The sequence below is a fragment of the Coregonus lavaretus genome (genome assembly GCF_964263955.1).
Source record: "Coregonus lavaretus genome assembly, contig: HAP1_SCAFFOLD_63, whole genome shotgun sequence".
NCBI lineage: Eukaryota > Metazoa > Chordata > Actinopteri > Salmoniformes > Salmonidae > Coregonus > Coregonus lavaretus.
Window position 1 is genome coordinate 554,576 of NW_028162761.1, and position 12,416 is coordinate 566,991.

The 12,416-nt window shown below is 43.9% G+C and overlaps 1 protein-coding gene across 1 annotated transcript; it reads left to right on the forward strand.

The window, feature by feature from the left end:
- Positions 1–2,208: 2,208 nt before the first annotated feature.
- Positions 2,209–11,720, forward strand: LOC311118906 (uncharacterized protein; the record flags this gene model as incomplete). Its single annotated transcript, XM_084193669.1, has 3 exons — positions 2,209–2,232; positions 5,300–6,447; positions 10,838–11,720. The coding sequence occupies 3 exons, from the start codon at positions 2,209–2,211 to the stop codon at positions 11,718–11,720; spliced, it is 2,055 nt and encodes a 684-aa protein (XP_084049795.1).
- Between the last annotated feature and the right edge of the window lie 696 nt (positions 11,721–12,416).

A 12,416-nucleotide genomic window follows, 5' to 3' on the forward strand; every position in this document is an offset into this window, starting at 1 on the left:
GGGTTCGATCCCAGGCTGTGTCACAACCAGCCGTGACCAGGAGTCCCATAGGGCGGCGCACAATTGGCCCAGTGACATCGGGGTTAGGGTAGGGTTTGTCCCAGGGGAGCTTTACTTGGCTCATCACACTCTTGCAACTCCTTGTGGCGGGCTGGGCGCCTGCAGGCTGACTTCAGTCGTCAGTTGAACAGTGTTTCCTCCGACACATTGGTATGGCTGGCTTCCGGGTTATGGGCGTTATGAAGCGCTGTTTGGCAGGTCATGTTTCGGAGGACGAATGACTCGACCTTCGCCTCTCCCGAGCCCATTAGGGAGGTGCAGCGATGAGAAAAGATCGCAATTGGACATCAAGAAATTGGGGAGAAAAAGGGGCAAAACAATTTAAACACTTGAGTAAATGTGGGATACAAAGTATATTGAAAGCAGGTGCTTCTACACAGGTGTGGTTCCTGAGTTAATTAAGCAATTAACATCGCATCATGCTTAGGGTCATGCATACAAAATGCTGGGCAGGCCATTTTTTTGGCCCCCATATGATGACAATGCCCCCATCCACAGGGCATGAGTGCCTGAATCGTTTGATGAAAACTATACAAACCATATGCCATGGCCGTCACAGTCACCAGATCTCAACCAAATTGAACACTTATGGGAGATTCTGGAACGGCTCCTGACACAGCATTTTCCACCACCATCAACAAAACACCAAAGGATGGAATTTCTTGAGGAAGAGTGGTGTCGCTTCCCTCCAATAGAGTTCAGACACTTGTAGAATCTATGCCAAGGTGCATTGAAACTATTCTGCCTCATGGTGGCTCAACGCCCTATTAAAAGACACTATGTTGGTGTTTCCTTTATTTTGGCAATTACATGTAGATCCACACATGTTATTGTCTATATCATGCAGAATTGTCATCTCATTGTTCCTTAGGGAGCTCGTTCTATAATACAGACGTTGGTGATTTCTGTCCCAGGTAGTTGCAAAAATCTGGTAACTTTCCCCAAATTCCCTTGTTTTCCAGAAAACCCGGTTGGAAGGTTTCCTGAATCAGGAGGGAATAAACAGTAAATCTGGAATCTTCAAACAGGATTTCTGGAAAACCTGGGGATTATGGGAAAGTCGGTGGATTTTTGCAACTCTAGTCCCAGGAGACTGAACTGTGTGCACGTTTTTATTCCTGCCCAGCACAAACATCTCATTCAACTAATCATGGTCTTCCATTTAGACCACAATTAGTTGAGTGAAGTGTTAGTAGAGTGCTGGAACCTGGACACTCCTGTGTAAACTGTGGCTGTCTTGACTACAATTGTCTAAATACAGGTGCCATGTTTTCTTTTGCTAATCCATGCAGGTTTGTCATCTCATAAGGAGTGGAGAAGCCCTATGCACCATAAACCTTAATACTGGAGTAACTTCCTGTCAGAGAAACTGTGATTAGAGGGTTAGACAGGAGGCCCTGGGCCAATGGGAGGTCGCGGGTGAGGGCTTGGGGGTCAGAGAGAGTGGGCTAGTATGTTTAACATGGCCCGGTGCCCCGGGTGGGTGGAGTTTGCACATTTTAGACCATTCCATTGGTCCTTATGTGAAATCTCCACCAATCTGGGGCACCGAGCCATGCAAAACGAACTGACCCAGTAAGAGGGGACATTACAGACATGAAGATAGAACTCCCCCAACACTCCTCACATTGAGTTGCTGCATCTGATTTAAAGGCCCCCTTATAGTCCTCAATAATCAACAATGTAATACGTATTACATGTTAACTCTCTTGCTTTCTTTCAAGCACACTCAGTACTTCTATCCATCCCTCTCCATGTGTTAGAGACAGAACATTCCAAGGACCTCCAGAGCCTTCTGACCAATTACCTGCCATCTCTCCAGAGCACAGAGAAGTAGGCTCCATTTGTAATAGTATACTGATGCAACTTCACTAGTGCTGTCTGTGTGATATAGCAGATAATCAAGGTCTTCACTAGTGCTGTCTGTGTGATATAGCAGATAATCAAGGTCTTCACTAGTGCTGTCTGTGTAATATAGCAGATAATCAAGGTCTTCACTAGTGCTGTCTGTGTGATATAGCAGATAATCAAGGTCTTCACTAGTGCTGTCTGTGTGATATAGCAGATAATTCAGGGTCCCTGGTTGGGTTTACTGTACTTCAGAACTCATGCTCTCTCCCTCTAAAAGTCTCTCAGACTTGAATAAAAATGTGTTCTTCCCCCTGTCCCCAAGTGAGTCTGCTTGGCCATGGAACTCCAGAGCAGCATATCAAAAAACATGCCACCCTGATGCCAGCAGGCCGTTCCCTGAGGAAGGATGCAACGGTCAAGGCTTTCAATGGTCACATTTGGGGGATGACTAAATGCAAAATAACTTTTTCATAGCATATTGGTCTTCACATTTTTACCATGAAAACTTAAACAACATGCAGACTTTATCAACCAAGACAACACTTAGAGCTTATAATTCAAAAGTTCAGAAATCATGTCTCATGTCCAGGATGAATAACACTTTTATTCATGTATATCAGACATGACATGCGCCAACTAAAATATACACTGAATTCTCAAAACATTAGGAACACCTGCTCTTTCCATGACAGACTGACCAGGTGAATGCTATGATGCCTTATTGATGTCACCTGTTAAATCCACTTTAAATCAGTGTAGATGAAGGGGAAGAGACAGATTAAATAAGGATTTTTAAGCCTTGAGACAATTGAGACATGGGTTGTGTATGTGTGCCATTCAGAGGGTGAACGGGCAAGAAAATATTTAAGTGCCTTTGAACAGGGTATGGCCTTTAATGTAAAACAGTGTGTGTTCGTTTTTCATGTTATTGGTTTTGTGTAAACATGTATAATCTTACGAGCTGTTAAAATGGCGTCCTCCATTTTGATGTTCGTTTAAAGTCCACGTAGAAGATAATGGCCCCTATCAGATATTTATGTAGTTGGTGCAGTATATTATTTTACTGTAGTAAATATACATTGGGTGGTCGGGGTTGTTCGAGCCCTGAATGCTGATTGGCTGAAAGCGTACACCACAGGTATGACTAAATATATATATATATTTTTTTTTTTTTACTGGTCTACATATGTTGGTAACCAGTTTTATAATAGCAATAAGGCGACTCAGGCGTTGCATCGTGCCTAACAGCCCTTAGCCGTGGTATATTGGCCATATAACACACCTCCTCGGGCCTTATTGCATAAATATACATGAGTTCTAATTTGGAAAAGTATTTATTAGCTTACAATTGTACAATTTCTGCTTCCTGCATATAACCACGAAGACGGCCGGAAAGGCCCTAAAGCAAGATCGTAAATGGTGAGCCTACTGTAGCCTACAGTCCATGGTAAACTGGTGCGCACCAAGTTGCACTATACGTTTTAGTATTTGATTTGGAGAACCTCAAACTCAACTTTTAGAACAATATTACAGTATTATAAAAATGGATTTATGAGTTTGTAATTTGTGAATGTTTTCTGGGGGTGCTCAAGTTAATATTATATGCATTTCAAGCATTGAGAAATAGCTGCTATATGCCCATTAACGGACTTCAGTGCAGTAGCTCTCAAAATCCCTTCTCCGTATGTAGGGTTTTCAGCCATTACATTCGTCCACATTTGGCTCTGTGTAAACTACAATTCCGATGCTCTGTTTTAACATTGAGAAACGTCAATACTCATCACTTTCACAAACATACAGTGAGGGAAAAAAGTATTTGATCCCCTGCTGATTTTGTACGTTTGCCCACTGACAAAGAAATGATCAGTCTAATTTTAACGGTAGGTTTATTTGAACAGTGAGACACAGAATAACAAAATAAATCCAGAAAAACGCATGTCAAAAATGTTATAAATTGGGAAATAAGTATTTGACCCCCTCTCAATCAGAAAGACTTCTGGCTCCCAGGTGTCTTTTATACAGGTAACGAGCTGAGATTAGGAGCACACTCTTAAAGGGAGTGCTCCTAATCTCAGCTTGTTACCTGTATAAAAGACACCTGTCCACAGAAGCAATCAATCAATCAGATTTCAAACTCTCCACCATGGCCAAGACCAGAGAGCTCCCCAAGGATGTCAGGGACAATATTGTAGACCTACACAAGGCTGGAATGGGCTACAAGACCATCGGCAAGCAGCTTGGTGAGAAGGTGTCAACAGTTGGTGAGATTATTCGCAAATGGAAGAAACACAAAATAACTGTCAATCTCCCTCGGCCTGGGGCTCCATGCAAGATTTCACCTCGTGGAGTTATAATGATCATGAGAACGGTGAGGAATCAGCCCAGAACTACACGGGAGGATCTTGTCAATGATCTCAAGGCAGCTGGGACCATAGTCACCAAGAAAACATTTGGTAACACACTACGCCGTGAAGGACTGAAATCCTGCAGCGCCCGCAAGGTCCCCCTGCTCAAGAAAGCACATATACAGGGCCGTCTGAAGTTTGCCAATGAACATCTGAATGATTCAGAGGAGAACTGGGTGAAAGTGTTGTGGTCAGATGAGACCAAAATGGAGCTCTTTGGCATCAACTCAACTCGCCGTGTTTGGAGGAGGAGGAATGCTGCCTATGACCCCAAGAACACCATCCCCACCGTCAAACATGGAGGTGGAAACATTATGCTTTGGGGGTGTTTTTCTGCTAAGGGGACAGGACAAATTCACCGCATCAAAGGGACGATGGACGGGGCCATGTACTGTCAAATCTTGGGTGAGAACCTCCTTCCCTCAGCCAGGGCATTGAAAATGGGTCGTGGATGGGTATTCCAGCATGGATGAAGGTCATGCTTAGGCTAATAAGCTATAAAGGGAAATAAATTGCTACAGTTTACACTTTTAGAGTTATTTCATGAAATGTTGTTTTTAGAAAGTTGCTGTAGTTGCTTTGAGATGTTCCCAATCCTGATACACGGAAATTAGATCTAAATAGTTTGAATAGTGAAATAAGACAGCAATAAAAAAAACTGCACACTGGTAGTATTCTCAGGAAGGTCTGCATTCTGCACTGGTAGTATTCTCAGGAAGGTCTGCATTCTGCACTGGTAGTATTCTCAGGAAGGTCTGCATTCTGCACTGGTAGTATTCTCAGGAAGGTCTGCATTCCTAGAAGAGTTGAAATAGAATAAATCCAAAAGTGTGGACGATCCCATTTTCCTAATAAGCTAATATACAGTAATAAAATGTTTTCTCTATAATATGTACTACCCATACACATATAATTGTTTTAAGATAGTAATAACATGGACCATCAAGCTATTAAGTAATAAAAATGTGTCTGTCATCATACAGATTGGGGTAGATAAAGGGGTGATCAAGCAGCGCTCCACCTCCTCCATTCTTTGTCCCGTCTCCCCGACACTGCCAGCTCTCCCCTGGTACAATCTCCACAAGTACCTCACCAAAAGCCAATCGGAGTGTGACCAGCATGCCGCCGCCACCCAGAAGAACCCGGCTAAGAAACACTCAATCTTTCCCCCTCTGGTCACACAGAGCTGCACCTCCCCTGACAAACGGCCTCATTCTCCGTCCAAGACGTCGCACCCACACGCTTCACACAGATTTTCTGTCCCATCCTACCTCCTGGCTCCCGGCCCTCCTGCCCAGCTGAGGCAGACCCATCCGCATGTCCACCCCAGGTACCCATTGACTGACCAGGCAAAGGTCAAGGATAAGGTCAAGAGGTCAGAGGTTGCATCGTCTGAGGAATTGTCTGAGGAAGTTCAACGGAGAGGCGCAGAAATTGAGAATATGTATAAAGCGCAGCTGAAAGAGAGGATGGCCCAAAAGAGAAAGGAAGAGATTCTGAAGAAAAGGATAAACAACTATGACAAGAACGATGACACTGAGGCCTCCTGCTCCTCTGCAGTAGGACAAATTAAGACCCCTGCCACAGCCCCCGAGCGTCCGGCCAGCCCAGAGGCCACCACAGATGCCACGCCAGTGGCCGTCCAAGAGGACACTCAGGGGGCCACCCAGCAGGACCTAGCAGAGGTTGTGAATGTGCTCAAGAGGCAGTCATCTGACCTATACCCGCCTGACAACGTTTGTGAGGATTCACTCACGTGGAGCTCCATTTACGAGGAGCTGTGCCCACTTGCTCACAGGGTGAACTCAGAAGCTGACTACATCAAGGCGCTCTGCGTCACCACTGAGAAGGCTGTGACGCCCTTGCGCTTGTCTCAGGAGGATGTGTCTCAGAGTATGAGTGAGGACACAAGTGAGGAGGGGAGTAGTACAAGTGAGGAGGGGAGTAGTGAAAGTGAGGAGAGCATGAGTGGACAACAACAGAGATGTCTACACAGGGATCCTTATGGTGAGAGGGAGAGGAAGAAGATTGATAGTCGTACAATGGAAGGGAGATATGCAACCGCAAATGCAATGTCTATGATGGCGAGCCTAGGGAAAGAAGAACTTAATGCCATGAGCTACGCAGAGAGGCTTGTCGTAGTAAATATAAAATGTTATAGCTTGGTCTGACTAAAATGTTGTGCATGACCCATTCTGTGTTAGGAGCTTGTTTTCAATCAATGCTCTTCCTATGCGAGAACAATGGACAGAGGACCATCTCTTGTCAAGGACAACACCCACGCCTCCAGGCCACAATCTATGTGGCTCCCCACGAGTTTTCCATTTAGACATACACATTCATACACACATCTCAATGTGGACGCACACTCATTATCATGCCTCACGAGTTCTTTTGACACAAACAATTCTCTGTGGAAACTATACTTCTTTCTACTGGTCGGTTGCCTAGGGCAGAGGACTCTCCCGTGCACAAATGGGGCTTCTGCTCGGGACAGAGCAGACGCGCCTCCTACGCCTCGGGAACTAATCAAGGGACTAGAAGAGGGACCCCTTTCATTGTGTTGCATGGTATAAAGTAATGCTGAAAACTCTGTTTTTGATCCTTCTCAACTGTCTCCATAAGAGGCAATTGATTGGGTCCATGCATTGGGCCCATGCATGTAGCTTGAGCAGTACCAGCTATCTCTGTGTTTAATAAACTGCCTTTTGCTTAAGCATATTCCTCTCTGTCTAGCGTCGTTGGTTTGTACTTCCTCTCCTTATGGTTTCACCAACAAAAATGGTAGCAGAGGATGGTTTAATTCGATCTAAAAGTTGGTGCGAGAGGAAAAGGCAAATCATCGATCTAAAAACAGACGGAAGAGTGACCTGAAATCCAGGAGAAATCAACTATTCGTCTTGGCTCAGGAACCTGATCAGAGCGCTCTTCTAAAAAGGTAAGCAGAGCCTGTTAAAACGAAATCTTGCATATTGTATTATAGACTATACCAAATTATGATCAGTAGTACTGAGCGTGAGTATGAATACTTGTTAAATAATTTCCATCCTAAATGAATTAAGGCATAAATGAGATATCTGGTACTGTGAACACTGAATACTGATGGTTGTATATTATGAGAGTCTTACCAGTGGCTGAAGACTGAGGATTGTATCTTATGGGTTAAATTGCGATTTAACACAGTATGTGGATAAGATTTGACCCACAACTAGATTCCTAAAAGGACCCAGGTTGAACTGAGACCTTTTGCATAAATCCTATTAGGGGAGGTCCTACCCTATAGGTTGCGAGAAGGTTGAAGTCAAAACTGTGGCAGAGTTCTAGACATTAGGTGGGGGAGAATCACCGAAATTGACCAGAGGTATTAAATTCCCGGGGATGGCAGTTATCTTTGTGATTTCACATTTAAAACGTTCCATTTAAATGGTTGTGTGAAAGGTACAATTAAACTGAGACTAAGTCTTTTCTAGTGATTGAGTTGTCTAAAAAAAATAAAAATAAAATAATAAAAAATTCCCTTGATAGGGATCCAGTTGCTGCTGTGACTTCACATAATAAAGGTGCCTTTTAAGGTTGTGTGAAGGGTGCAGTCGAACTGAGACTATGTTTTAGGACGCTCTGGTAATCTAAATTCAAGTTGTTTCTCCGACTTCACATATTAAAATGGGTCCTTACAAAAGGACGTGTGAAGGGTGGTAGTCGAACTGAGAATGTGTTTAAGGACTCTTGATAGCCTGAATACATTAAGCATTGTAATTCCAATTGGCTTTTGGCTGTGTGTTTTCATGTATTATAACGTGTAACTTTTGGCTGTGTGTTTTCTTGTATTATAACGTGTAATGGATGATGGGAAGTTATAGTGAGACTTATGAGACCGAACACCAATCTGTGGATTTGAGTGAATTTGACCTAGGGTTTCAGGAACCGGGGACTGGGGAGACTGATATTGAAGTTGTGCATGATTCTAGAACAAGCGTGAGATAACTAAAGCGTGGTGTGTGCTGTGTGTAGAGATTACTGCATTGGTATATGTGTCTGGAATTCTTATTCTTATGATAATAATTGCATTACAAATTATATAAATTAGCCTCTTTATATGCGAGGGTGTCATACATGAGATAAGTCTGTATTTGATACCGATAATACATCCAAGATAGAGAAAGCAAGATGGCAGGACCAAACATAACTAAACCCAAATTTGATGAATGCTTAGAACAACGAATGACAGAGAGAGCAGAGGAGAGTTGAGAGTAGGGACATGGGAAATAGAGGAGAGTAGGAGGGTGCAACCTAAAAAATCTGTCACAATGTGTGTGAAAGGGTCTCCTACAGTCGCCGCAGACACCAGCACCACTCCTGGCCCCACCTCACTATACAGCCTAAAAGGCACCATGACTTTTGGCCCACAACCACAACCATGGCCTCAGCGGGGCACTCCACCGGGTCCTCCTAGAAGAGGGAACTACCTGTGCTACCATTGTGGAAGAGCTGGACATTTCAAGCGTGATTGTTGGGATCTGCAGAAATCTAACCATCAACCCCCAGGGAGGGGAAGAGGCAGAGGTACACCACAATGGAGAGGTAGAGGAAGGGGAGGACCCCCACAACAACCATAAACCCACCTGTCTGAACTCCAGGTGCCGAAGGCGTGATCCTCATCCAATACCACTACCACCGACATCATAGATTGAACTCAACCAAGGCGATATAGCACAGTTACAGAACTCAACCAGGACCCTATGAACACTCTGTCTGGGCCCAGGAGGGGGCGGCAGAGGACAGGACAAAACTCTGGACGTGCCAATGGAGGAGACTATTTGAACCAGCTAGACTCTGCACAGAACTGTTGAGTGAAGCTCACGGGCCCACACATGAGGGGAAGTTTAAGACCCTCCAAAAGGTTTCACACATCTGGTGGCACCCTCACATGACAGAAACTGTAGACAGGTTTTCAAAATGGGTAGAGGCAATTCCTACAGAAAACTACAGAATTAGAGGATGATAGGTCAGTCATTAAGTGGCTACAAACTAAGTTAATACCCAGATATGGTATACCAAGGCAGATAAGATCTGACAACCACACATTTTAGCAACAAACACCTAAAAAAGGTGGAGGTAAGATTCGGAATCATGCACAGATTCGGTTCAGTAACATCCACAGTCCCAACCAAACATTTAAAACTAAAATAACAAAGGTTTGTGCAGTAACAAAATTAACATAGGTCCACCAAGGGAGGGAGGTCATATGCCCTCCTTTGATGTACAACAGATAGAAATGACTGATTATGTGATGAAATTGACGGAATTTTCTGCAGCACTCTCTTCTCAGGTGCAGAAGGCCCAAGAGGGGGAGCTGTCGGGAAGTACGCTGCCACTGAAGGTAAAAGTGGGAGACTGGGTGAGGTTAAAGTCCACAAAAGAAAGTGGCTGGAACCCAGGTGGACTGGACCGTACGAAGTGAAGGAGGTTACTTCACACTCAGTCCAGGTCAGAGGTAAATCAGGAGCACCCTGGCACCATCTAACACATTGCACACCAGCCCCCACTCCTTCTAGATCACTGACAGAAGTCAGAGCTGATTTGAGCAGCCAAAACCACAATTTGACACCAAAATGAAGATGAAATAGAATTTAAAACAACAGCTTTGATGTATTTAATTGTGCACTAGAGGGGGACTAACATTGTTTAATTAACTGGACATATAATTAGTATGCTAGAGGGGGATGGTTGAATATTTTTTTACCATTGCATTATTGGTTAATCATGTTTTTGTTTTTCTTTCCTACATGATTGTTTTTTCTTTTAAGACTGATTCAACTATGCTTAATGCCAACATAATTAATGAATCACGTCTAGAAGACGTGAAGAGGGGGATTTGTCGTAGTAAATATAAAATGTTATAGCTTGGTCTGACTAAAATGTTGTGCATGACCCATTCTGTGTTAGGAGCTTGTTTTCAATCAATGCTCTTCCTATGCGAGAACAATGGACAGAGGACCATCTCTTGTCAAGGACAACACCCACGCCTCCAGGCCACAATCTATGTGGCTCCCCACGAGTTTTCCATTTAGACATACACATTCATACACACATCTCAATGTGGACGCACACTCATTATCATGCCTCACGAGTTCTTTTGACACAAACAATTCTCTGTGGAAACTATACTTCTTTCTACTGGTCGGTTGCCTAGGGCAGAGGACTCTCCCGTGCACAAATGGGGCTTCTGCTCGGGACAGAGCAGACGCGCCTCCTACGCCTCGGGAACTAATCAAGGGACTAGAAGAGGGACCCCTTTCATTGTGTTGCATGGTATAAAGTAATGCTGAAAACTCTGTTTTTGATCCTTCTCAACTGTCTCCATAAGAGGCAATTGATTGGGTCCATGCATTGGGCCCATGCATGTAGCTTGAGCAGTACCAGCTATCTCTGTGTTTAATAAACTGCCTTTTGCTTAAGCATATTCCTCTCTGTCTAGCGTCGTTGGTTTGTACTTCCTCTCCTTATGGTTTCACCAACAGGCTTAAATATTTCAAGGACGAGGCTAAGAAAAATGAAGAGATGTTGAAGATGAAAAGTGGGAAGGAAAAAGAAAGGAAGGCGGAGAAAGACAGGGAAGAAGAGCTCAAAAAGTGGGAAAAGAGACAGAAGAAATCGGTTGAGGAGGAAAGGAAAATGACAGAAAAGATGGAAAAAAAGAAGTTAGAGGAGCAGATGAAAAGGGAGAAGGCAGAGATGAAACTAAAGATCGAACAAGAGAAAAAGAGACAAGAGCAAGAGAAAAAGAGAGAAAAAAAAGAAATGAAGAAGCAGCAGATGCAACAGAAGGCCCACGAAAAAGAGGAGAAAAAGAGGGTGGAGAAAGAAAAAAAGAGGGAGAAAAAGAGGGCAGAGGAGTTGAAAAAGATTGAGAAACAGAGGATGGAGGAGGAGAAGAACAGGGAAAAGGAGAGAATGAAGGTGCTGGAGATGCAGCAAAAGGCACAAGAGAAAGAAGAGAAAAGGAGGAAGGAGGAGAAGAAAAGGAGATTGAAGATACAGCAGGAACAAGAGAAGGAGGAGAAGAAAAGGCAGAAAAGGATATGGGACGAGGATAAGAAGAGAGCAGAGCTTCAAAGAATAAAAGATGACGAGGCCAGGTTCAAGATGGAGATGGAGAAACTGTATGAGAGAGAAGAGCGGATTGCACAGATTGAAAGAGAAAAGAGGCGTGCGATGTATGAGAAAAAAGGGCAGACACAGAGAGCAAAACAGGTGGTGCCATACCAGGTCACAGCGTTTACATCTGTGTGGACGGAAGAGAGGGAGCAGTGTCCAGAGACCGCTCACGCACAGTCTGCCAAGAGGAGAACAAGGAAGAAGCAGAAGAATGAGGCGGACGAGGCGTTGACAACTTTTGAGTAGATGACGAAAGAAAAGCGAGCAGACAAAGGAAGAAAGAAATGTTGTCAATGCTCTTAGGTATGTTAATAGATGTAAATAAACAAACATTTTTATATTTAAGGCAAAAAACAAACAAAAAAACTGGAAAAGGAGCAAAGGGGTGGGGGGTGGGGGGGGGGGGATAATACAGAGCCAGGCACGAGGGTGAAGAGGAGAAAACATGAGAGGAGGAAGGGAGACCAGAGTAGTTTATCAGGAGGGAAATAGGAGATATAGAATTCAAGTTCTGATGGACAGAATCAGGACGGACCATGGGATAAAAGGTCAATGAGATTAGCAGTAAAGAAGAGCTAAGTGGATCAAAAGAAAGTTATGGAAAACGCAAGGGGAGAGGGCAATACTCAGAGGCAGAAGAAGACAAGATAAACAGAGACCAAGAGAAAAGAGGTGAAACCGTTTCATAAGAGTAATAGAGAGGAGATGGACATATGGGCAAATTAGCTATCCCAACTGGAACCTAGCTAATGCATTCCGAAGAGGCAGACTTCCAATCTGAGGTAGATGAAAAGAGCAGCCATAGAAACAGATCTGTAGAAGCATCAATTGGAAAGGATGGGAGGGTTGGAGGAGGAGCACATTTGGATGACTACATTAGGTAAGTGTTTACAATCAAAGCCTGTTCTCTGTAGACAACTGTATTAGTGTTGACAGAAGTGC